The sequence below is a fragment of the Trachemys scripta genome, chromosome 6 (genome assembly GCF_013100865.1).
Source record: "Trachemys scripta elegans isolate TJP31775 chromosome 6, CAS_Tse_1.0, whole genome shotgun sequence".
NCBI classification, from domain to species: Eukaryota; Metazoa; Chordata; order Testudines; family Emydidae; genus Trachemys; species Trachemys scripta.
Genome location: NC_048303.1, coordinates 55,945,370 through 55,972,620, shown reverse-complemented (window position 1 = coordinate 55,972,620; position 27,251 = coordinate 55,945,370). Strand labels below are relative to the sequence as shown.

Sequence of the window (27,251 nt, the reverse complement as noted above, 5' to 3'; positions counted from 1 at the left end):
AATGCAGTTATTTTTCGTACATAATTCTATGTTTGTAAATTCAACTTTCATGATTGCACTACAGTACTTGTATTAGGTAAATTGAAAAATACTATTTCTTTTGTTTTTTACAAATATTCGTAATACACTTCGTATTCTGCATTGTAATTTAAATCAATATATTTGAAAATGTAGAAAATATCCAAAAATATTTAAATAAATGGTATTCTATTATTTAACAGTGCAATTTATCACATGATTAATCATGATAAATTTTTTTCATCGCTTGACTGTCCTACTTCCTAGCCAAGTACAGTTGGCTCTCTTGGACATTGCTGTCTTGGACACTGCTGCAACCTGGTGCTGTAAAAGCAGAGAAGGATTTTTAAAAAACAAAACAAAAACCATCCTTTTTTAACAAAGGACCTCTTCTCCTTCCTCTCCAACCTTTCCGCTGTATAAGGGTCTGAAAGAACTCGTGCCAAATTTTTCAGACACTTTATTTTACCAACCAATATAATCTCCCACCTCTACTGAGCTAAAAGAAACTCCCTTGAGACTGTATTACCCAGATCTGGGGTAGAAGAGAGAGAGAGACGAGTTGTTGGCATGCTGTTTCCAAAAAAATTTCCCAGTCTTCTCTAGTGGTCTTACAGTTACTCAGGGCTCGTCTTCACTACCAGGGAGATCGACGCTGTTGCAGTCGATGCAGGGGGTGTCGATTTAGCAGATCTAGTGAAGACCCGCTAAATCGGTGACAGAGTGCTCTCCGGTACTCCAGCTCCCCGAGAAGAGTAAGGTAAGTCGACCAGAGAGCGTCTCCCATCGATGCAGCACAGTGAAGATACCTGGGTAAGTCGACCTAAGCTTTGTCGACTCCAGCTATGTTATTCATGTAGCTGGAATAGTGTAATTTAGGTTGACTTATCTCGGTAGTGAAGATAAGCCCTCAGATACCAGAATCTATGTAGACAGGCATTGAACCTTGTGGAACCCCACAAGATGTCCTTTGGGAGTGGATAAAAAATTGTCCAACATTACTCAGTGGGATCTCTCAGAAAAAGAGGACTAGACATAATTAATTATACCCACCCTATCAAAGCATTAAATAAAACATTTTTGTCAGATATGTTGTTAAAATAAACCAGGCATACAATGCTGTGTTTGCAGCAAACAGTCCTGTGGCACCTTATAGACCAACAGACTTATTGAAACATGAGCTTTCGTGGGTGAATACACACTTAGTCGGATGCATCGGTATTCACTCACGAAAGCTCATGCTCCAATACGTCTATTGGTCTATAAGGTGCCACAGGACTCTTGCTGCTTTTACAGATCCAAACTAACACGGCTACCCCTCTGATACTCGAATGCTGTGTTTTTCTTTTTAGATTTATTGTCTAGAATAGACTTGGATGAACTGATGAAAAAAGATGAGCCACCACTTGAGTTTCCCGATACACTTGAAGGATTTGAGTATGCCTTTAATGAAAGTAAGTAGAATGTGCTTTGTGAAGATTCTACTTGGAAATTGTATAATATTAACAGATTATTAGAAAATGGATTATACCTTGTAAAGCCTTGCTAGAATTTCATATTTTTCTGTTAAGAAATAAAGTTTTATCCTTAAATATAACTTTTACGCTGTCTGGAGTGGCTCATGACCATGAGTGCCTACCTCAGACTGTCAAAAACAGGGTAAACACCTCAAACTGGTGGTGTGTTCTATAATTCGATTTTACCAAGACAGTAACATATATGAACTCGTGGATCACTATAACAGTCTTACCATGGAATCACAGATAGTCACCAAGACAAACCAGACTTAGTGATAAATAGTCACTTACACCAAAAAACACACCACATTCAGGTTGCTTCCAGTCCCAGGAGACCAGTCACTTATCACAGATCAGTTGGTACCCTAGATCTTGTACCAAAGCCAACACTTGTACCCAATCCTGTAATAAACTACGTGACATTTTATTAACTAGGAAAAAGAAATGAGAGAGTTATTTACAGGTTAAAGCAAGCAAACATATACACACAAGTGAGTTACCATCTAAATCCTAAGAGTGACATAGTTGTTGTGATCAAAGTGTCTTTCAGGGGAGACTCTGGCTTAAGTTTAGAATCTCTGGCCCTTCAGAGTTCAAACAGCCAAAAAGATGCAGTTTCTTCATGTCAGGGATTTTTATTTATTTTCCCCCAGAGCTCAAGATGATGGGACAAGTTCACATGCACGTCCCCTCTTCATGGGTGTTGCGGGAGCAATAAACAAAGTCATTTCCACAATGAGTCCACAGTGGTTTTTCTGGTATCTATGGGCCTTACTCTGTTGGGCGGGAGATAACACCTCCTGTGGCAAACTAGTATTTCACACTTAGTAATAGGTTTCAGAGTGGTAGCCGTGTTAGTCTGTATCAGCGAGGAGTACTTGTGGCACCTTAGAGACTAACAAATTTATTTGAGCATAAGCTTTTGTGGGCTAAAGCCCACTTCATCAGATGCATGCAGTGGAAAATACAGTAGGAAGATCTATCTATCTATCACACATACAGAGAACCTGAAAAAATGGGTGTTACCATACTAACTCTGAGACTAATCGATTAAGGTGGGCTATTATCAGCAGGAGAAAAAAAAACTTTTTGTAGTGATAATCAGGATGTTTCTCTCCTGACTGTTCGGGTTTACCATTTCGGAGCAACACTTCTACAGTTACAGACCATAACATTTAAATATTATTTTATAACATGGGATGTAGATATTATAAGTGAGATTAATGCATGCAGCAACATACAAGCAAAACCAACATACAGGTGACCTGATCTGGTTTCCAGCTATGATGTTGTCAGTTCTTAACTAATTCCTGCAGCCTAGGCAAGAGCTGGCATCTAGCCTACCAGCGTCACAATAATGCTCTTAGAAATCTAGCTAAGTAATTTCAAATTTTGCAGAATTGTCAAACAGTCCTTGGTCCAACACGTTGTTCCATCATTTAGATTTGTACAATATATACATATGTAGATTGTTCCAACTTCCTTTCTTTCATTATGAAATATTTGATTCAAAAATTGTAAAAATTATTTCTAAAGCTATTTATTTTTAACATTTAAAATTAAATTGATGTCCCTACCACTAGTGATATTTTACTTACAGACTCAATTTACTCATTGATGGAGAAAACTACTACTGTATTATTAATAATTTAGATAGCAATTTATGCATTTGAGTTAAGCTTTAAAATTCCATGTCTGCTGATGGGAAAATAGTTCTTCAGAAGGGCATTCTCTGGGAAAACAGAATAAATCTCTGAATTAGCAATGGGATGCTGTCTTTTACTACAGATCACAAGTTTGAATCCAGGATACGTTAGTAGAGACCACAAGTTACCACCATCTATTTGGTGATGTATGTTAAATATGTTGGTGGTTTTTATAATTGTCTAATATCTACATTATAAAATCCATCATCACAGTTGGTACCCATATTATCAATCTCAGATGAGAAATGAAGGGTTGAATAGGCATGGAGGCTAAAAAAATATCAGATTCCCAGAAGGGGCTCCTACAAAATTGTTTGAAACCTGTAGTAGGGCAGACTGGGAAGTTTACGCTCCGATTGCCATGCAGTGTCTGTTCTGTGAATAGAGAACTTTAGTTTCTAATGCTCTTTTTTACACCTTCCACTTTTAAGGAGGAAAAAAAAAAGCTTTCCTTTAAATGATAGTCATTTATGCAACACTTAGCTTTTTAATATCCTGATGGCTTTCAAAGGAAGGTACTTAGAGACTAAAAGTGTCATGAAAGTGATGCTCATTCTTTGATGGGAGGGGTTAACTCTGTCACTTTTCAGTTTTTTTTTTTTTTTTAAGATATGTACAGCCTCTACTATTGTCTGTCTGCTCTACTGACTTCAGAGTTAATGGTGCACATGTGGTTTCTAAAAGGAGAGGGGCTGAAATCTGAATGGGGGGGGGATGATGGTTTAGAATTATATTATTAAAAGTTCCATCACTAATGTAATAGCCTGAGTGACTTCCTTAGGGAGTAACAAACCCTATAGCATATGCTTCTGGTTAGGGTATTGCCAAAGGGATATGTTTTGCTCTGATATTTATAATTTATATGTACTGTAGTACATTTTTATATCATAATCTGTATGTTTCTCTTTGTGAAGGAGTAGTAAGTAAGCTGTTTTATTTTCTGCTTTGTAGAATTTGAGAAGATGGGGTTTCCAAACATTTTAGGAATACTTGAAAATAAACTACAGTTCTTACTAGATATTTGCTATGATTCCTTAGGGAGATAAGAACTTCATCAGTAACCTGCTTTAAAACAAGCTATACTGAATAGTAACTAGCTAAGAAGCAACAACTGAGCCTAGAAATTTAAAAAATGTAGAAGTCTTAGAGTATGGTGATGATTCCATGAAGAGAGGGATATTGGGACCTGAGATATTGGATACGAACTTGGGAAGGAACATTTCCCTGGAGGTTAGTAATTGGAAAAATATACTGAAACTGAGGTAATGGCAGGGCTGAGAAAGTCAAACCTCTTCTATTATTAAATGAGCAGGTTTATAAGCAGGTACACTGAAGACAACAGAAAGCTCTCAAATATTTTGTTTGCAGCTTCAGGAGTTTTCAAAACTAATCTTTTAAGCAACCTTTTCATGCACAGAATTCTTTATCAAAGCTTAGAATTCACAAGGAGATATCAGCTGAGTTAATGTCTTTGTCTTCATGTTGCAGAGTAGAAAAATTTCTGCTAATAAACCATGCTTCTTTCCTTCAGATATTTCAACATTTTAGGATAATATGCTTAGATATTGTTTTTAATCATTTCTCTTGTTAAACACAACTTTGTACTCCTTTTGTGGCCATAACATTTTATGTTTTTTATTTTGGCTAATAAGTTAAAATATAACTGGTAAAATATCTGATATACTTCTCCCTATCCCAGTCTTTGTGGGCTGCCATTTTATTCCTCAGTCATCTCCATCTAATCACTTCCTTCATCTGTAGCTGAATGTGCTACTATTCTTCAGCTCTGAAACTAAGAGATTGTAATGTTGTTCTACAAAAAAAATTGCTGTGGTGTGCACATTCTTCTTCGACATGCTGCATCATTTTTCTACTATTAACTCAAGGTGTAAGAGTTCCAAGGTGTGTTCTGAACTAAAGTCCCCTGCTTGATTGCATTGGGGTGCTAAGGCATTTGACTTGTAACTGAAACTATGTTTTAGAGATTAAGAGCTTAATTTTCAAAAATTCTTTTCCTTTTTGCACTGCAATGTGCCACTCACGCTTTTTGCACATGCAATTTAATTGAGTACATATGATTAATAGTTGGTATATAATTACCTGGTTGGTTAGCTAACAGTCTGATTTTGTACCATTCAGCTGCTAATTCTTCATTTTGGGGCATACTTTTTAGGGACACAAATATTAGTTGTATAACAAGTTGCCAGGCTGAAATTTGGGCTTAAAGCTCAATATGTCACCGTTCGTGCTTCACTTGATTCAGAGGTGAATGTGAACTAGAAGTGAATGTGATGGTGGTCTTGCTGCGGTCCATTTGGTTTAAGTGCCCTACATTGTAATTGGGGAGGGAGGGAGAATAATGTGATATATGAATGAAAGTGGTTCTACTTTCAGATGAACATTGTCTTTTGCTTTCAACAGTGAATTGTTACCTCTGCTTTTAAAACTCTTAAAATGTATATTTAAATCTAATATTATTGTTTCTTTTATAGAGGGGCAATTAAGGCATATAAAAACTGGGGAGCCATTTGTTTTTAACTACCGTGAAGATTTGCATAGATGGAACCAAAAGCGCTACGAAGCTCTTGGAGAGGTATATGCTGTGTGTGTGTGTGTGTGTGTGTGTGTACACTATGTGTGCTGTAGTTTTCTTCTGTGTATTAAAATATAGGTAGAAATGAAATTATTTTAATTCCTACTTGTTCTTTAAAAAAATGTTCTGCATTTTAATGCTCTAACAATAATTTAAATTATTTACTGTGTAATTTATAGTGTTGTAGTTTAAGTCCTGGACTACATCTTTTAACCCTCTTTTGTGTTTAAAGTAGAATATAGTTTGGACGGTACAAACAGAAAAGAGACAAGGTGGGTGAAAGTCTTTCTTTCACCAACAGAAGTTGGCCCAATAAAAGAGATGTCGGCCACCTTGTCTCTAATATCTGGGACCAACACAGCTACAACAACACTGCAAACTAACAGAAAAGAGTATTTTTCATATCTTATGATAGCTTTTTAAAAAAAAAAAAAATACATAATTTCTATGACTTTTCTCTCCGCCAGCCAAAGAATAGGTACTAAACTCTTGTGACATCATTTTCTATATGGAAGGGACATATTAGCTGAATCTGCTGATTTCTCTTCTTGTCTTCAGCTGGTGGAGAGAGTGATCAAGCTTGCTAAAATAAATGTTTGGATTTGACCATTTTTGTTTTGGCAAATGGTTTTTCCAAATCTTTTACTTTCAGTCAGGATAGTTTGGAATAGGATGCTTCAGTGTTATTTTCTTTCCCTTTGCTTACTGAAGTATTCTATAGAGATGTGGTGAATTTGCTCTGGAGCGTATAATACCTCTTTCAGTTGTGCGAGAAAGTGGCTTTCCAGTTTCTGTGTCCTATTTCTTATGCATGGGAAGCCGTAGCATTGAGTTGACATGAAAGGATACTTTTGGCCACAGGGGCTGTAAGAACATGCATGTCTGGGTCTGTACTGCTCTGCCCTGATTGTTCCTGCCCAATAGCAGAGAACAGTTTGAGCACAGTGACCTGTCAGTATGTTGGTTCTGCTGTAGTCAGTGGCTTTTGGAGACCTTCCCTGAAAACGAATTTAATGCACAAATTGGTGCTGTTTTCTCAGAGACTTTGTCTCTTGTTGTCCATCCTTGAGAGGGACCGTGGCACTATCAACAAAAAAAACTGTGATCAACCTTTGCCTCTGCTCCTCATTCATTGGCCATTTTGCCTGACTGTGGGATCAGGCTCATTTTTTGAAATGCTTTGGACTTCATTTCCTCTTTCTGTAAATTTAACTCACGTTACTGAGGGATGTATTTGATTGTGAACATATTTAGAAAACATTTTGTCTTTTTGAAATTTCCTTTCTGTTCAAGTGTAACCATGTTAAAATATTAAACACAACAGCTCACAACCGACTGTGCCAAAATAAATAGTATAAATTATCTTGAACTGGTTTCTGTGACTGCATAATGAGAAATGTACTTAAATTTATCAGTTTTTTTTTAAAATTCTCTGCTGCTTGTGATGGTGCCAAGGGTATATTTATTAAGATTGAACATTATATATATATATATATATATATATATATATATATAAAAAAAATTAAGGGGTGTTTTCTAGTTATAACAGGATTTTTGTATATTCTGAGAAATTCTGTAGACATTGACTAAGCAGGTTCAAGCAAAGGGTAGAGAGCACTAGTCACAAAAGTGATTGTGTGCTCCTGTACCTGATTGATTGGATAGCATAGACAATATTCCTCCTCCTCTGACTGAGCCATGGTGGAATGAATGGAGTGTGATCCAAGGAGCTAAATATAGTCAAAGTAGAGATTGCTGGGTGTAGCAGTTGGGACAAGTCTAGAGAATGTGCAGAAAGGAAGGATGCCCTTCCTATAGAAACTGAGGAATGGAGAGGAAGGGGACGAGGATACAGGTGTTAAAAAGGAGATGTATGCACACACGCGCGCACACACACCTCAAATATATATAGTATTTGTTTTATGTAACATAAATAGTGCACCATCATGCAAGAAAAAACACCTAATTTATATGGCAAAGAAATGTAAATTACAGAAAACCTGTATCAGAAAATTTCTATGGGATTACCTAAATAATATGTATTAAAAATTTGGTTACACTACCACCTCCCTTTACTGAGATAGCATAAATTAAATCGAGTGGTGGAATATTTTTCTGAATTTAGTTAATATGTCAAGAATATGCCATGGATCTACAAAGAATGTAGAATTTTTCATCGTGATATAGAAGAACGTTCATCACTTATGAATAGCATAGCCTTGAGTGGAAAACATAATCAATCCTTTGAAGTGTTAAAATCACCTTTGTATTACATAATCATGTGATACAATTCCATATTTTTAAAATTGTGTCGTGGTTTTAATTTTGCATTTCTAGTACAGTGCTTCTCAAAGTTGGTCCGCCGCTTGTTCAGGGAAAGCCCCTGGCAGTCCGGGCCTGTTTGTTTACCTGCCGCATCCACAGGTTTGGCCGATCGCGGCTCCCACTGGCCGCGGTTTGCTGCCCCAGGCCAATGGGGGCTGTGGAAAGTGGCGCGGGACGAGGGATATGCTGGCCGCCCTTCTTGCAGCCCCCATTGGCCTGGAGCGGTGAACCGCAGCCAGTGGGAGCCACGATCGGCTGAACCTGCGGACGCGGCAGGTAAACAAACCGGCCCGGACCTCCAGGGGCTTTCCGTGAACAAGCGGCAGACCGGCTTTGAGAAGCACTGTTCTGGTAGACCTGCTGCTGTTTCTACTCTGTTTCTATTTAGTTGTGTTGGCTTAACAATCTGAGGCAAAGCTGAAGGCCATCAGCTTTTCAACCAGTCATGAACTGCAAGAAAATGCCAACCATAGTGGTTGCCCATGCTTAAATAAAATATTCATTTAAAAAAAATCTGTTAAAAATACACTATTGGTTGCAAAGTCAAGCACTTAATTTAGGAAATGCCAGAATCATTCACATTATTTTCCCTGGCCCAATTACTATTCATTTTCTTTCATAGTGGCAGTTCATTGTCATCATAAATTACTATGAATAGACATTAGTCTAGGGAAAGAGCATGTGAATGACCTATAACCTGGTAGTTAATGCACTCACATAGGATGGGGAGACCCAAGTTGAAGACTCTACTTCACTGACTATTTTATTATTTATAAAATTTGGAACAGTTTCAACAAGAAAGATATTGAGGGGCTCACGCCAGAATATCTCTGTGACGAAGTGGGACTGTTCTTAATGTTTCCTCTGAATACTGTGTGGGTGCCTGAGTTTCCCCTATGCATTTCTTAAGTCTCCAGTGTGCATAAATGGAGACTCTGTATCCTGGCAACAAATGGCTGGGGCCCTTTCCCCCAGCCAGGGAATAGCTAAAGATAAACAAAGAGATCAGGTGACCTCGCCCAAAGAGACAAAGGCTAGAAAGGAGGGGCTGGAGGCGGTTTCAGTTTGGAGCTGGCTGGGGATGGGAAGTGAGGGCAGATGGGGTTGTCTGGCTCACTGGGCCCCAGGATGAACCCAGCTGAGGGGTCCTGTTCTCTGTACCTACAAGCTCTGCTTTAGACTGTGTTCCTGTCATCTACTAAACCTCTGTTTTACTGGCTGGCTAAGAGTCCCGTCTGACTGCGAAGTGGGGGTGTGTGCAGGACCCTCTGGCTTCCCCAGGACCCCGCCTGGGCGGACTCGCTGTGGGAAGCGCATGGAGGGGCATATGCTGAATGCTCCAAGGTCAGATTCAGGAATGTGAAGCCGTGTGAGCTTCTTGCCCTGAAGACAGTCTGCTCCAAGGGAGAGGAGGCTCCCCAAAATCCTGACTGGCTTTGTGGGGAGCAGTTCTAGAGCATCTCCTGGGGACTCCGTGTCAATCCCATAACCCAGTGGCTAGGTGTGATGTTCCCCTCTGGTGTTGTGTGGACCGGTGATCTGCTAGGCCACTCCAATCCTTGACTCTGGGAGCCAGCCTTATCTAGCTCTGTTGTCAGAACCCCCACTCCTGGGCTGTTCACGCACAGCCTCTGGCATGTAAGGTACTCCAGCTACTTGCAAGTGAATGATACTAGCCAATATCTCCGGTCCCAGAAACAATCCTAGGAACCTCCATCTTGCAGTGTCTGGTTATGCCCACTGGACGCTGCAAGCTTATATGAGTTTGTCAATTTAACAAAGAAATTGAGATGTACCAGGCTTGTTCTCCCAAGGGGAGTTTCTGACACCCTGCAAACCAAACACACTGGTTCAGGTATAATAAATAGATTTATTAACTATAAAGGTAAATTTAAGTGATTATAAGTGAAAGCATAACAAGTCAGATTTGGTCAAATGAAATAAAAGCAAAATGCATTCTAAGCTGATCTTAACACTTTCAATGGTCTTATAAACTTAGATACTTCTCACCACAGGCTGGCTGCTCTTCAGCCAGGCTCACCCTTTTGATCAGTTGTTCAGTCGCTTGGTGGTGGTGGTGTCTGTAGATGTAAGTGGAAGAGAAAGAGTATGTCAAAATGTCTCTCCCTTTTATCATGTCCTTTCTTTCCTCCTGGCTCCTCTTCCCCCTTCAGAGTCAGGTGAGCATTACCTCATTGCTGTCCCAGAAGGGGGTGACTCCTTCGAGGGTCTAACAGATTCTTTTGTTGCTGCCTAAGCCAGTGTCCATTGTTCCTGCGAGGCTGGGCTTGGTTTGTCCCCATCCATGCCCTGACGAGGTGTGAACTGCATCCCTATTCTAGGAGAGTTTTTGCATGGGCTTGCTTTAAGCCATGAGGATACATTTTCAGCCTCATAACTATATACATGAAATTATAACCTATAACATTACTGTAACGATTACTATAACATCACTATAACAACCATGCTCAGTGCAGTTTGAGCATTCTGAAGACACCCAACATGACAAACTTTGCACTGGATACTGCACAATCATTTTATAAAGATGAACATGGGGGTGCTGGGTGTACCCCCAAGGTACAGAGCATCACACTAGGACACACTCCAGTAATGTAGAAGACCTATGTTCAAATCCATTCTGCACATCAGGCAGACGGGGGAATTGAAACCATATCTCCCACATTCCAGGTGAGTGTCCTAACCACTGGGCTGAAAGTTACAAGGAGGGGGCAATGGGACCAGCACTATTCCCACCTCCTCTTCCTGTGGCCATTTTGTGAATAGAATCTCAGTCCTGGGGGGAAATTGGGGCCAAAACTACTCTCTGAATTTGTGTCAATATCATGATTGGTTTTGTAGGACTGAAAAATGGATTTTCAGCAAATAAACTATTGTAGGGAAAATCCTGGTCAGCCCCTGGAGCCCCAGGATGAGAATGCTCTGTGGATAGAGCATGTGCAGGTCAGTTGGCAGAGTTTGTGAGGGGATGGAGATAGTTCAGTGCAAGAATTAAGTTGCCAAGCTCTAACAAGTCTCTACTTAGTATATGTAAATTGCATTTTTTCCACCCCGAGAGTTCAAAACTTAGCCAAATGTGGGTGAATTTTCAAAGAGACAGTAAAAGTGCATCCCTGACACCAAAGAAGTCCCTTGCCAAATTTCAAGTCCCAGACCAAGACGTGGTGGTGCTAGAGTTTCTCAATGAGACAGTTTTTCTGAATTTTTTTTAACATGTGGACAACAATGTGTTTTTTCCTAACCTCATTATCGGATATGACTGAACTGTTTTAGTTGAAATATAAATTCATTCTAAGGCAGACACATGACATGGCTAATTTCATCCCAAATGGCAAAAGTTTGGCAAAATTATACGTAACTGAAAATGGAGTGTTCTAATGGAAGGTGGAGGATGACCTTAACTATAGGCTGTATTCCCTGTGACACCCCAATAATATATGTCTTTGCAATTGGATTCCCTTTTTCTTCCTCTTTTCTGCCTCTGAAATCAAAAGGCTTGCTTTCAAACAAATGGCTTTAATAATAGATAGGGAGTGAGAGATACAGAGGGGAAAAATCCCTCTAAATAATCAGCAGGTGTTTTAACTTTTAATAGTCTGTTTACCATGAACTTTTTTTTTTTTTTTGGTGAGTAAAGAAGGTGGAGAGACAATTAGTCATTTTTTGGTCTAACAGCTATTCAAAGAATGAAGATCACTAAATAGTACCTAAGAAAAGTTACATTTAAATATAAATGCTTGTCTTAGCTGCGTGCAGTATTCATTTGCATGTGTTAAATCCACTTTTGAAAATCTGATGTTTGGAAAGACTTCTACTGAAGAGATTGTCAGATGTGCATCAGTGAATCCTTCTAGCTTGTAGGCAGCAATTGGCGGTAGGTTCATCATAGTGACATGACAGTACGCAGGGTTCAGAGATAGTTTCATAATTATTGTTAGCACTTTTCTTGAAAGAAGTGATGAGCGTCTCATAAAACCCAGATGGGAGTATGTTACATTGTTGATAAATGTGTTTTTACATTTTTAAATTGAAAAACAGTGAAAAACAGAAAAGATACAATAAGGCAGATGGTTGTTTATATAACTACTGGCAAGTTGCTGTGATTTGAAGAATGTTAGTTACAGTTAAAAAAGGAATGGGGGGAGAAAGGGGAGTGTTTCAATGGGTTAGTCATGAGTTTCTTAAAATAAAATCTTTAAAAACTTTATCTCAATCAGAATGGGATCCACTCTCGCCATCCTAGGTTCTTACATCCTAGGCTGACATTGAGTATGTCAGCACTTAGCAGACTTTTGCACATACCATTTTCATGCAGTTGGAAGACTTGAGGATAAAAATCAAGTGTGAAATCTTCAACTGTTTAATAGCATTGTCATGATAGATTTGATTATCATGTTATCTCTTTCAGCCTTTAGTTTTTTTTCTTTTTAGGTTTTTCTCTTTTGAAATAAAAACTTCTATCTAAATATAGTTTTACCCTGGATTTTTATTGCTTCTAATAAAAAAACATATTAATTGCACAGCAAAATAAGTTTTATTTGCCATATTCATTGTTCACATTGCCTTACAATGAATAGAGCATCTAATACCAGAAACATCAATGTGCACAGAGGAGAAAAAAGAAGTGAGGATATAAAGTCTGTCCACTATTTGTGGGAGAAGAGGTGAACAAACAAGCTGCTTTTCTGTTAGATGGAAAGTAGAAAAATTATAGCAGTTCTTAAACAGAACACAGATCAACATAGTGTGGTGGTGAAAGCACACTGATTTCATCTTCACTAGATGGTTCCATTTCAATGATTCCGTTCCAGTGTGTGTGTGTGTGTGTGTGTGTGTGTTAGTGTTCTTTTCCCATCAAGAATCGTCAGAAATTTTTGTGTAGAGGATACCTCCCACTGCAGAAAAATGTCATACTTTGCCTGGAGTTTTCTAGAAAAATGATAGATAAGGAGAACCCTTTCATCAATAAAATATTTTAAAATCTATTTGTATTTATTATTCTCCTCCTTTGAGTTGCAGACCTCAGGAAAAACTAGTGAAATGTTGTTTACATTTTTAATTCCTTTACTAGCTTTTTCTCCCTGTTTCTAGAATCAATAAGATTAACAATTACAGTACCTTTAGCAGCAGACTTCTTTTTTCAGTTTTCTGGGAACATCTTCAGATACACCGTAACCTTTGGATGTTCCAGACTTGACAGAATAAGGATTTTGTTTTATACAAGATCTACCAACTGTGCAGAATCTTTACTATGGGGATCTTGATATTAGCTCTTTCTTGGTTCAGGCATGTTGTTCTATATGCTGATCTGCCCACTGGAGGATTGCCTTTCTGTTTTACCAGTCTAATTTACTGTTTAATGTTAATGGTGGAGAGTTGAAGTAGCAGAGTTTATACTTTATTATCAGGATCCTGGAACTTGCTTTGTACAGTGGATCATATTCCTGTGCATTTTTCAATTTGTTCACAGCTGAGGAATTTACTGTAGAATTCATTCCTTGATTTAGAATTATGCATCAGAATCTTAACTTTTCATTTAAAAAGAGAGACAATTCTATTCCTTTTTGTTGTGAAGATAATCTTCCAAAAATAAACCATTGTACTGTTGTATTCCTGAATCTGCAATCAGCCTGACGCAGTTTTCAGAAGTGGGAACTGCTCCATTCATATCAGTGAGGTGTTAACACACAAACTCAGTGACAATTAAATGTCAACATCAGCTACTTCAGTGCTGGTTGTTGTAGCAGAAATACCCAGTTAATGTGCTTGCTGTTGTTGGATATGGTAGTGAATACTGGGGAAGTGGTGCAGGTGGACACTGTCACAGGTTGGTTAGATTGAAAACGAAGTTCAAATCCTCCTACCTCGACCCAAATAATTGTTTAAGTTCCCTTTCTGCCTGTCCGCAAGTGGGAGGGAAAGTAGAAAAGCATCTCTTCTCTGGGGCCAAAAGCATCAACTGCTTCCTCCTTGCCAGAACTCCAGACTTACCTGTTTAGAAGCCAAAAGCTTTAGCTTGTTTTAATCTAGTTGCCAAAACCTCCAGCTTTCCTCTGACAACTTCTGCAGTGCAGTTACACATTGTCAGTGTGAACTTCTCAGGCACATGGTAAAATAAAATGTGTTATTTATTTTGATAAATTCAGTGGAAACTGCTGATAACATTATTGATTTTTACATTTAATTTAATTTACTGATGCTGCTATAGAATGTCCAGCCTGCCTTACTAACGAGGGCCTTTGAACCAGTATTTAGATTCAGCCACAGTTTAGGGAGGTATTGATTATAACTTTATCTCTGGTCTGATTTAAAACTTCCAGCAGTTCTCTACAGGAGAAAAGTTAAGGTCTGGTCTCTATTGCAGACCTATATCAGTATAACTATATTGTTCTGGGGTGTGAAAAATCTGTACCTCTGAGCAACGTGGTTATACTGACCTAATCCTCCCCCCACCCCTGGCACCGTGTAGGCAGGGCTATGTCAGCAGGAGATCTCCCTCCGACACAAGTACCACCTCTAGGGGAGGTGGATTAACTACACTGACAGGAGAGCTCTCTACTGTTGGCATAGAGTGTCTTCGTTAAAGCACTACAGCATGCAGCTGCACTGATGCAGCGTTTTAAGTGTAGACGTGCCCTGAGAAAACGAAGAGTTCTCTAGCTGCTGTAAAATAGGACAGAAGCTTAATTTTTGTACTTCCCCATGTTTTATCCTCTTCCTGCTCAGGAAATTCAAGAAGTTCAAACATCTAATTTCAGCTCTTTGGCATATTGTTCCTGCCATTTCAGCAGTGGTAGGCTTAGTCTGGGCTGGGTAGGGGAAACGCATCCCTTGAACACTTGTGCAGCACCTCCCTTGTTGTGTGCCCCCCATCTGTGTGTGTGTGTGTGTGTGTGGGTGTGGGGTGAAGGCATGGAAGTGCCTCTCCTCTTGTGCGGTGGCTCATGGCGTGCCAGGTTCGGTCACAGAGGTCTCCTTGGGAATGTCGTCTGGAATGCTGAAATTACTTCTGAGCCCGTTTTTCCTCCCAGCTTGGGACGCCAGAACCCTGCCTTGTTGAGCCAGACCTGGTAGCCTGCTCCAACACAGACTCGGGGTTTGGGCCACGCCCCCAAAGCTGCAGACTTTAACCAAAAACAGCTCAGCAGGTTACCTCTCCAGCGCCCAGACACCCAGTTCCTAATGGGATCCAAACCCCAAATAAATCTTTTCTACTCTGTATAAAGCTTATACAGGTTAAACTCATAAATTGTCCACCATCTATAACACTGATTTGCTCCCCACGCATTAATCACTTACTCTGGGTTAATTAATAAACAAAAATGATTTTATTAAGTATAAAAAGTAGGATTTAAGTGGTTTCAAGTAATAACAGAACAAAGTAAGTTACCAAGCAAAATACAGTAAGAAACTGATTACAGGTAATATCTCACCCTTAGAGATGGTCCAATAAGCTTCTGTCATAGACTAAACTCCTTCCTCGTCTGGGCCCAATCCTTCCCCCAGTACAGTTCTTGTTAGTTCCAGCAGACATCTCAGAAGGTAAGCAGGGTCTTTCTCCTGACTGGCCCCCTTTGTCCTGCTCCACCCTCTTTTATAGCTTTGGCACAAGGCGGGAATCTTTTGTCTGTCTGGGTCCCCACCCCTCCTTCTAAATGGAAAAGTACCAGATTTAAGATGGATTCCAGTATCGTGACATGATCAAATGTCCTCTGAGACCCCAGCCTCCATTCTTCCTGGGCTGGCCCATATGTACACAGAGCCATTTACAGTTCATTGATTCTGAAGCACCCTTAATGGCTTCCACTTAATATGTTTACATCAGTAATACAAGTTTATATCTTATTATCCTAACTCCAGACATAGAAATAATATATGCAAATAGGATGAACACACTCAGTAGATTATAAGCTTTGAAATGATACCTTACAAGTGACCTTTTGCATAAAGCATATTCCAGTTGCATCATATTCACATCCATAAGCATATTTTCATAAAGCATATGGAGTGCAACGTCACAGCTGGTTCTTAAAGTGCTGTAGAAGCCAATTGCTCCTGCACATCCATGTAAGCTACTATATGATCTGTTACTGTTGTTTCCACCAATGTTCCCTCCTCTCCTTTTTAGTTTAGTGTTGGAATTGGGTTTCTGGATATGCTGTTGGTAATAAGAGTAGTGTAATAACCTTTTGGGGCAGGGAAGAAATTTTCCCCACATCACTGAATCAGCCATGGGGAGGTCTGGTAGATAGAGTTCCTTTTGTGTTAGTGGTGTAATGTTTGATTGTGGATCTGTCTTATATCAGCAAAGAAAGGAAAACATTTTTTAAAATAAGTAAATGTCATAGTAAAACCAGAAAAGTTGGCATAGAAACTCAGGGAAGGTATAATTCCTAATATTACTTCTAAACTTCTATTTTTGAAAATTGACTGAATTTCAATTTGGAGTCCCTTCAACTTCTACCATGGTTTCCAGCAGCACATATGGCTTGTCACTTTACTCTTTTATTCCAGAAAAGTGACACATTTTTCTTTTTGAGACAAAGTTTGACAGTTCTAGAAACTTATTAGCTGGTCATAGTCAACACGAAGGGGATCTAAGGTTGGTCACAAAGACCTAATAGGTTTTTAAAAGTGTTAAACCTTCTCTACGCTAGTGTTTAAAGACGTTCCTTAAAATGTGTTAGCTAGACACATTTATAAAGTTGATTTATTTTCCTTGTCTAGACGTGCCCGCAGTCATTGACCCAATAAACTGTAATACTGGTGACTAAAGCAAAGAGGGCAAATTTTGAATGTGAAAAGGTCAGAGTGCTGAGTTCAAGGAGTCTCCTTCCAACTGGAGTTCTTGCCAGTAATTCTTTTCACATTAGCCCCTAATTCCAGTCCCCACTTGCTGAAGGAAGGCTTTCCCCACTGGGACCAGTTCTATCCAGACAGCTTCTGTTGTCATTTTTAGGATGGAGCCGTTGAGCCTGTCATTCCCAGCTACTGTGACCTCATCTTGCCTCTAGTTTTGATAGGATAGGTTGAGGGAGAAAATTTTGCAGCAGGTTTTGTTTTGGGTTATTGGAAGGAGGGAGGTTTTGCTTAGATTAATTCCCAACACATTGAATGCTACCATTTCTCTGTCAGTATTAGCATGGGGTATGGGTGATTGCCCAGAAACCAAGTAAATGAATACTAGATAGATCAGTGGTTTGATACAATGATGATAGAGAAAAACCTAAGATTGGATGTTGTGTCTGAAACAGAGAACAGAACATCACCTTAGTAGAAAACCTGTAAGTAGGTACCACTTACATTAGTGCTTGGACCCATAATATAGTATTTAATATTTTATCATAACACAATTGGCGAATGCCACCAATCACATAGCAACCTCATAGGAGAACTGACCTAAACTGCAGAATGACTCTAAAAAGTTACTACAGTGGGCTTCCAACAGAGATTTAAGATTTAATATTAATATATATATATATAGTGTACTTAGCTGTCTCCCAATTTTATATTTTTCTCTACCTGGTAGAAGCAAATCTATAAAAACAAAAAATGTAACTGGGATGGTAGCAAATTAAATATCAATTCACAGGTCAACAAAGAAAATGCTGGGCTTGTTGATGCTGACCTGAATGCATATATGAGATTAATAATATCTAACGCTGATGGACTACATAGCCTTGTTATGACAACATTTTGAATGTTGTGTGTAGTTCTGGTTGCAACAATTTAGAGGATGAAAAACAAAGAAAATACGAAGTGAAGTAAAAGTAAGATAAAGATTGGAGTCCAAGACTTGCACCTCTCTATAGACTAGGAACAAGAGACTTGGGCAACATATTCATAAACTATATCTACTTTGTTTCTGGACTCGGGTCCACGCATATGGTTGTGCCAGAGCCCCCTTACCATCCATATCTAAACCCCAGAAACACAGGTTTCAAGACATGTCTGGGGAAAGAACATTAGCAGACCTGAGGGGTGTGGGTATGAATATGCCTCGGGTGGTGGCATGGCCCCACACCCATGACAGTGTGTAGTATGGACGGGGCTAAAGGGCGTGTTCTGTGTCCTGAGTTCAGGAGTCCTCAAGCCCTGTTCCCACAATGTACTGAACCCTTTCCTGCCTTACCCTGCCCAAATCTATGAAGGTTTCTGTCCTCCCTTCTTATCTGTAGTAATGAGCTGTGCTGATCACCCTGGAACAGTTTTCTGCTGCACTTTTTTCACCACTACGTGTGGACATGTAGAGAGCAACCACATGGTCAGCCGAATACACCTGGGTTCTCATAAATGTGTGGTCAGAGTTCAGTGTCCTCCACAACTTCTCCAGCAGCACTGGGACCTTACATCTATACTGTTCCTAGTCCAGAAGGAGTAGTCAAGTCATGGCCATTCAGTCACACCACCAGCAATTTCCTGTGCCTCTGTGTCATAGGGCATCACTGAATCCATCACCATCCCACTCACTTGCCTTTGACTTGTGGAAAAAGGTTAGAGTCCGTTTACTCAGGGTTTTCACCTGTCGTTTACTGCAATCCAGACAAATTTGTCTCAGGAGCAGGAGCGGAACCACATTGTTGGTCACTTGCTCCATGTCTTCCACCAAGTTGGGCAGGAGAGAGCAGTGAGAAGAAATTGCCATTGCCAAATCTGTGAAGATGTCAGCAGTACCACCAGCACGTAGCAAAGAGGAAGGATCCTATAATGCTTCCTGTGATATGCAGAAGCTTGGGATACCACCCCTGACATGCTAGCTGTAATCTTGCATACAAATAAAGGTGATGTGCATGCGGGTATATCTAGCTACAGAGCATGTACCAGCACAGCAAATGAAGACATTTGGCCACCTGGTCTCTCCGCCCTCTCCTCCCCCTGGAGTGGGGAGTTCAGGCAGCGGCCAGGAGTTGGGAGCCTGGGGCAACTGGGCTCTAACTGGGGCTCCCCACCCAAACTGGGGTGACAGCCCAAGCTGTGAGCAGCCAACAGCTAATGTAAGTAATGCGGTGTCTACACAGACTCTGTGTCACCCTAACTACACTGACATAAGCCCTACGCCTCTCTTGGAGATGGAATTATTATGTTGGTGTAATAGGGCACTTATATTGGCGGAAGCAAGTCTGTAGTGTGTACAATGACATAAGTAGGTTGACATAAGCTGCCCTACGTCGACCTAACTCTCTGTAGTGTAGACCAGGCCTGAGAGGAATTCAGCCAGTAAAACTGCTGGAATATGTGGTGAGACAGACTTTTGCTTTGACTCCACTTACTTGTTAAATTAGACATTCATTGTGTTTTATTTTTATTTTCTTGTAACCAGTTCTGACTATTATGCCTCACTACTTGTAACTACTTAAAATCTATCTTTCTGTAGTTAATAAATTTGTTTTATCTAAACCAATGTGTTTTGGGAAAATCCATTTGAGATTACGGGATTGGTGCATTTCATGGACTTTACTACTACTCCAAATTCTGGTGCTGCAAAAACTTTCAAGTTGTTTCCAGGCAAAGGTCCTTTATGCTATGTGAGTCTCTTTTTTCCCCTGTCTTCCATTTTTTTCCTCCTCACTGTTGCTCATGCTGATGTAATATTTGTTTATTTCATAGGGCAGCCAGTGCATGTAAATGCTCTCTAATCTCTCCCTTTTAACACCTTCACTCACAAACGCAAAAAGTCGGTCTGATAGTTGGCCAAGCATGCAGTTCTAGCACAAATACATTAATTTGCACACAAGTATGCTGTTCACACACACCAAAATCTATTTTTCACATGAATAAAATTTCCTATTTTAATATTTTTAATAAGAAATATAAACCTTAGTGCTTCAGAGCAGAAGTACTAAGGGCTAGGAGGAAATTTCTCTCATGGGGAAATTATTCCATAATTGTTCAGTAAGAGATTTCTTGCCACTTCCTCTGAAATATCTGGCACTGGCCATCAGTAGACAAGGTACTGGACTATTTGGACCACTGGGCTCTTCCAGTATGGCAATTTCTATATTAGTATCTTCCCCAAACATTTGTGAAAAGGAACGTATTGTATGAACTTTCCCTGGAAAGTGAACAAAAACCACTATGAACATGGATCAAAGCTTGAGTCAGTTCCTTGTAAACAAGTATATGAATAGATTTTCATATTATTCAATCAGCTTTGGCCCATAATATGTCTTTAAAAGAGGTTTTATTTACATATTGGGTTGCCTTTGGATATGCTAGGTATTGCATTCTTTTAGAAATTGAAGGTCATGCTACCAATAAATACCATATTTGATTCAGGGATGTTCTTTCTGATCATATTTGTATTCAGTGACATATACGATACAATTGAGTATATGAACTCAAAAGCCATAATTTCTAGGAAGGGAAGGCTTTTGCATGCTTTTAGTCACCAAGTTAATGAACTATTTATGAGTAAACAATATCTTTTAATTCTTTGATCTTTTAATAGCGGAAGTAATATAAACTATAAGTGTATTTTATACCTCAAAAATGTAGAAACATATTATGTTCTTGCAGAATTTCCTTTTGTAATAAAATAGAAAAATTACCCAACTTAATCTTCTCAAAATAGATGTCGTGAAACCATGTTGTATGGAAGCTTTAGATAAAGCACCTGAGAAAATCTGAGATTCTAAGAATTAGAATTTTACCCTTGTCATATGTCATAGTCTTCGTTACCTATGGTAACTCGATAAAGTTCATCAGGGCTTGACCCAGTTACTTGCCATATCTGAGGCTTTTTGTTGCTTTCTGCCAGCTTGTTTGTCTACCAACAGAATCCAAGGCTATATTTAGATGGGTTCTGTTATCTGGAATAGAAAAGAGGAAGAAAATCAAGGTGTCCAAGCTGTTTTTTCAATCTTCTGCTTAACACCCCTCGAAGAGAGCCTTTGGGGCAAGATTTTCCTGTCCTTAAAGAGAAAGTATGCATCTTTTTTAGGGAAATTTTGTTCAGCGTATTAGATGTCATAACTGTTGACTAGAAAAGAAGCAAGAAAGTTAATTACTTCTATTAAAAGTTAGATGTAGGCTTTTGCCAGCCACTTAGAGTAGATAAGAGTCCCAGGTGTCTTCCATAACTGTGTGAGTGAGTCAGCAACTTTTGCTCTCCAGTTGTTGGGTGCTCAGCACAGTAAGATGCAGACACAATATTAGTTAATGATCAAAATATAAATAGGTTCTGGAATTTAAACCAAGATGTCATGTATCCGATAAGTATAAGAATATTTTTATACTCTTACGAATATGCACTCGTATTTGCACTAACACAAAGAAAAAAAAAACACTTTTTTTTTAAAATTCAGTGTGAGTTGTGTTCACTTCCCCTCCACCCAAATTATGTAGTGCCAGTTTATTTGGCACTCCACCCTCTACTCTGTCAATAATGCCAATTTGAGCACCCAGTTATGTGCTTGTCCAACAAACCTCTCCCAGCTGTTTCCCACCCTTCCACTTACACTTGCAATGATCAAAAAGGCTACTACCCTTTCCTCTTCCACGACAATTTTATAACCCACTTCTGCTTTAACACCAACAATCAATCTGCCAGGGTATGATGACTAGGCTGAGGGGCTAAAACATATTTATAACTTGTTTTATATGTAACTGTCTCTCTTTTCTCCACTCTTTCTTGCCTTCTTAGCTTGTGGGTTCTTTGGGGATAGGGACTAAGTTTATCTTTGACTTCGAATAGCATCTAGCACAACAGACCCCTGATTCTGATTGGGTCCTCTGGTTAGTACTGTAATAATAATAATAGATCCTGATGTGAGGATTTTCAGTAATGTAGTTTCAGGTTCATTATAGAGATGAGCTATTGGACATTTCTTTAGGCAGAATGCTCAAGACACTCAGCTCTTGTCTTCACTACTGGGGAGATTGACGCTGCTGCAGTCAATGAAGCGGGTGTTGATTTAGCGGGTGTAGTGAAGGCCTGCTAAATCGATGGCAGAGTGCTCTCTGGACGACTCCGATACTCCAGCTCCCCAAGAAGAGTAAGGTAAGTCGAACGAAGAGCGTCTCATGTCAACGCAGCACAGTGAAGACACCGGGGTAAGTCGACCTAAGCTATGTCGACTCCAGCTACGTTATTCACGTAACTGGAGTAGCGTAATTTAGGTCAACTTATACAAGTAGTGAAGACAAGCCCTAAAAGAGGAGATGATTTTAAAAAACAAACAAAAAATAAGCCAACAGGTGTCAGCAAAGACCATGGAACCAAATATCAGATTAAATGTCATTAACAGCATATGCTGCACTCCTGACAAATCCCTGTTTTGTTTTTTAAATTTCTCTCAAAAGATCTTGAGATCCTATTTGTGATCAGTCAACTCAGAATCCAGAATATCACATCTATGTGTTGTTTGAATTGAATTACTTTCAATAGAAAAAGCAAGAAATCCCTTAGAGGTAATGTCAATTCCATCCGAATGAATTGTCCAGCCACACTATAAGCCAAGTGAGGTCTTTTGTGGATTTTAAAAATGCTATTGATTTTTTTTTTTTTTTTTTTTTTTTTTTTAACTTGCAGTGAAGAGAGCCTTTAGAAAGACCATTCAGCTTTTAGGTTTTTTTGTTGTGTTGTTTTTTTGTCACCAGTGCTGAGGTAAGCCTGTGTCGAAGAGCAGTATGTCAAAATGTTCCTTTGCATCTTTCATTGTTACTTATTGGCAGGTTTGTCACTTAAGGGTCAAAATAAAGCTCATTCAACCAAAGCTATGGCAGCAACAGTAGCAAGCCTTGAGTCAATCCTACCACTTGAGATTTGCCGCAGGGCAGTCAGTTGGAATTCATTGTGCATTTTTCACTGAACATTGTTGCCCTAATACTGCAAATTGAAAATTTGTGGGCTGACTTCTATATGTTAAAAGAGCTGTTATTTATTTTAAGTGCTTATTCTCAGTGAGGAGACAAATCTTGTTAAACAATAAATCCATAACTTGCATGAGTTTTCCTGTTAGTGGGTTTTATACTTGTTTGTTTTCAAACTTTAGAGATAAAACACCTAACCTGCGTATTGTGCCTTGAATTCTCTGTAGTTGTGAAAGTTAAACCTGAGGTTGAACTTGAATTCCCCAAAATAGTGTCCTTCATAGATCCATTAATGATCCATTTTCTTAAGAGTTAGATTACTATAGAGCTGTAAGTTACTAGTTCAAGACAGAACTGACAGTTGAAAACATTTGAGAAGACTGGAGAGAGTGAAAACTATTCTCTTTCTGTGCATGTACAGAGTCAGCTAGCAGAATATGCTACTATCAGAAAAGTCCACTTATAGGTAAATGGTAATGATTTCATATATATGTGGAATTATCAGCCAAGACAATATTGTTGGGCAGGTACAAGTATTTTTTTATTATGTGATGGTCTCACAGTATGAGAATGTGTATTTGATCATTCAAGTTTAGTAGTTTGAGTGCTTTCTCTAACAGAAAACAAAACCTTAAATTTTCATTTAGTTCAACTCAAAGCATAGTAAATCATGTTTGAATTAATTATTTTAAAGATAGAAATATTCAATTCAATATTTTGAACAATCCCTTCTCAAGACTATTTATTTTAATTGTAATTTCCCTCCTTTTTTTAAACACTGCATGTTTGTTTGTTTAGGAGATTAAATTTGTATTACAGTTTATTAGCCATAAGAAGGCTTGGAAGGATTAGTTTTTTATCGCTAAATGTTGATAAACGTTGATTTCACCGCACACATACAAACTGATGAAAATACATTTATGTCCATAATAATAGAAATGTACAGATAGGCAAAATAAGAAAAATGCCTCTTGAGAATTTATTACAGTTTCATTTTTGGATATTTACATTGTATATTTTGGCATATGATGCTGACAATTTGTTTTAACTGTTAAAAAGCTTTAACTTTTTAATATTACAATAGATGTTGATTAAATAATTATTTAATGACCCCCCCCATAATTTTGCAAGCAGAAAATTTGAAAAAAATGCTTAAAAATAAATATTGATATTATTTGTCAAATATACAAAAACAAAAATCAAATTCTACCAAGCCTCACAGAAGGAAAGTGTTGTTACCCGAGTTATATATGGATATGTAGAGAGGTAAAGTAAGACTAACAATCTGGAAAATACCATAGGTATGAATGATTTGCTAGGTTTTCTTTCTAATCTTGTGTATCTATTATTTGCCCAACTCTTTAGAGCAGTGGTGGGCAACCTGTGGCCCGCGGGCTGCACGCGGCCCATCAGGGTAATCCTCTGGCAGGCTGCGAGACAGTGTTTACATTGACAGTCGGCAGGCACAGCTGCCCGCAGCTCCCAGTGGCCACAGTTCGCCGTTCCTGGGATCTGCGGGACATGGCAAACCACAGCCACTGGGAGCTGTGGGCAGCTGTGCCTGCGGACGGTCAATGTAAACACTGTCTCACGGCCCACCAGCAGATTATTACCCTGACAGGCCACAGGTTGGCCACCACTGCTCTAGAGTCTGGTCATGAATAAAATTATTTAAAGGAAAATTGACTGACTGAGTGAGTTCTCCAACTGGCAAATACATATTTTGAATACTTGGTTTTAAAAATAAAACTAATGTTCTGACAAGGTCCATCTCAGTCCCAAACATGACCTTACACATCCTTGGAAACAGAAATCTCCTATCCATTGAATGCGTATAACTTAGCCAATATGCCTCATCCTTGACATGGAGTGATGATTGATTATTTTTGTAATGTAAATGCTTTTCCACAAGGAACATGACAAAGGCCAACTTATTTCACATAGACCTATGAATAGTCATCAATTGGTAATGATTTCCAGGAACTGCTGACCTGTGCCCATTATTTGGACAAATGGTATAGAGGTGAAAGGCTCTGTATCCTGTTTCCACTTCCCTAATCCAGGCGCATATAGTACCTTTGTTATATTTTTAGCAGTGGATTTTCTTTAAAGAAACATTGGCATGTTCATAAGACGGGGAGGCCTTTTAATTTATTTATTTACTTTTTGCCTGTTTTTTTTTGTTTCCTATGCACTGGACTTTCGGACTTTCTGCTACATCTTAACTTCTGGTTGGTAGACTTGATGAGGTTGGTTTTGAAAATGGGAATATACCTGAGAGAGAACAGAATTCAGGATGTACTGGATGTAAATCAAAGCATGGAAGGGGGTGTATAATCAAGGCTTAGTGAACTTCATTGCATCCTGGCATGGATTTTTGACATGATATATGCTGTAACAGCTTCTCTGGAGTAGCATGTACGTGTTCTAAAACAAATCATTCAGGTGTGATGTATCTTGCTCATCTGTATTGTGGAAGAGTTCACCAGCAGATCAGTAATATTTTTCTTTGTGGTATGTGATCATTCATTTATTTTAATTATTAAAAAAAAATTAGGATTTTAGGGTTTTTATTTTAAGATAAGCCTTTATCAGAGCTCTCTTTCTACTTTGTGGGCACACTTCTGGCTGCCATATTTTTCAGATTGTTTTATTATTTAATGCTCTTCAAACCTTAGTGTACTTTCACTATATTGTGGAATCTAGCTTGTATTTTCTGCTCTCATAATTTACATTAAGGCTCCAATACTTAAGGACATGTCTAAGCATGTGAGTAGTTCTATTGACTTCATTGAGACTACTCACATATTTAAATACCTCTCTGATTTGGCCCTTAGTCCCTAATTTCTCTTTTAGTTTAGCCATGTTCAGTTATTAATCTTTTGTTGGTTCTAGTATGAGGGATTGAAAAGTTTTCATTAAACATGCTGTTAATATAAACTTTTTAATGTTTTAAAGTAATTGAAAACACTCTTAAAAAACATCTCTGTGTAACCTTCTTAAAAGAACATTAAGGATGCAAAATCCATATCAATCTCGGCAATTAGTGTATGCCAAAGTTACAGTTACATTTCCTTATGCTGCCTTAATCTGGCCCTCATGCCTATGAAACATTATAGCTTGCCCAGAATTACATAGGAAATCTGGCAAAGTCAGGAATAGAATTAATCTCTTTGGAGTCCCAGTCTAGCACCTTACACACAAGAGAATGTCTCACTGTCCATCCTAATGAGTAGGGGTAATGTACCATAAATAGTATATGGTCATGTAATTAATATATTCACACAAGGAGTCTGAATTAAGGTCTCCTAAATGGGGCAATCTTAATTCTGGAATTCCTGTCTTTTGAGTGGTAGCTACTTTGCATTCTTAATATTTTAACATAAATGTTTAACCATTCATTTTTTTTGTAACTTGGCAGGTGCCCCATGCAGTTAATTGTTTAAGAGGGGGGTTCAGTTCCTCAATAAACCAGAAATGGAAGTGGATTAGAAGAAGGCATTTACTAAAAAAAGTGGGAAATAGGGTTGGTGTTCCTCATGTCTAATGCAATGGGAAGACAATCTCCTCTCCTCCTCCCCGCCTTAACCGTCAGATGAGCGGAGGATAGCAGAGTCTCTGCAGTGGTCCTGGGACAGATTAATGGAGTGGGGGCTTGATGATAGCCCTCCACCAGGTGGAATGATTACAAAGGATGGATGATCTGCACTGGACAAGTTATTGCTGGATAGTTCCCTGATGTGTTACTTAACAAAGTTGTGGCCTAGTTAAACCACATCCCAGGTGTCTTGTCTTGCCTGGGACAAGGAGTTGTGACCTTTAAAATCTAATTGACACCATTTAAAATATAACATTATTAATCACAGGCATTTTTTCAACTTTTTACCTTAAAGGAAGAAAAGAATAAAATAATAAATATTTTTTAAATCTCGTCAATTTTATGTTGCACAATTACATGCTCCCTGAAACCACAAGAAGTCAGAAAATGCAAAAGTTAAAGTTCCAGCTACCGTATAATGTTAGATCAGCAGCATTATATGTACTTTCAGCCATATTCTCCACTTAAGGCAAGTGTGTGCTGATCTCCTGACAAAAATCTTCTGCAAAGCCAGCAAATCTGCTCATTGTAATATCCCTCCTAAATAATTATTAGGGAATTATTAGGTTGCCTAGCATCTTCTAAAGCAGTGGTTCTCAAACTATTGTACTGGTGACCCCTTTCTCTGAGTGCAACCCCCCTCCCCCATTATAAATTAAAAACAT

The 27,251-nt window shown here is 38.8% G+C and overlaps 1 protein-coding gene across 5 annotated transcripts in view; it reads left to right on the top strand.

The window, feature by feature from the left end:
* The window catches only part of FAM172A (family with sequence similarity 172 member A), a 343,790-nt gene that overhangs the window by 40,291 nt on the left and 276,248 nt on the right, over positions 1-27,251 (top strand). For 4 of the 5 annotated variants that reach the window (XM_034774035.1, XM_034774034.1, XM_034774032.1 and 1 more), the window contains 2 exons: positions 1,371-1,472; positions 5,734-5,834. In XM_034774035.1, the coding sequence (XP_034629926.1) occupies positions 1,371-1,472; positions 5,734-5,834 (203 nt within the window). Of the gene's footprint in view, positions 1-1,368; positions 1,473-5,733; positions 5,835-27,251 lie in introns of those variants that run through there. The other variant, XM_034774036.1, reaches the window with a different exon arrangement.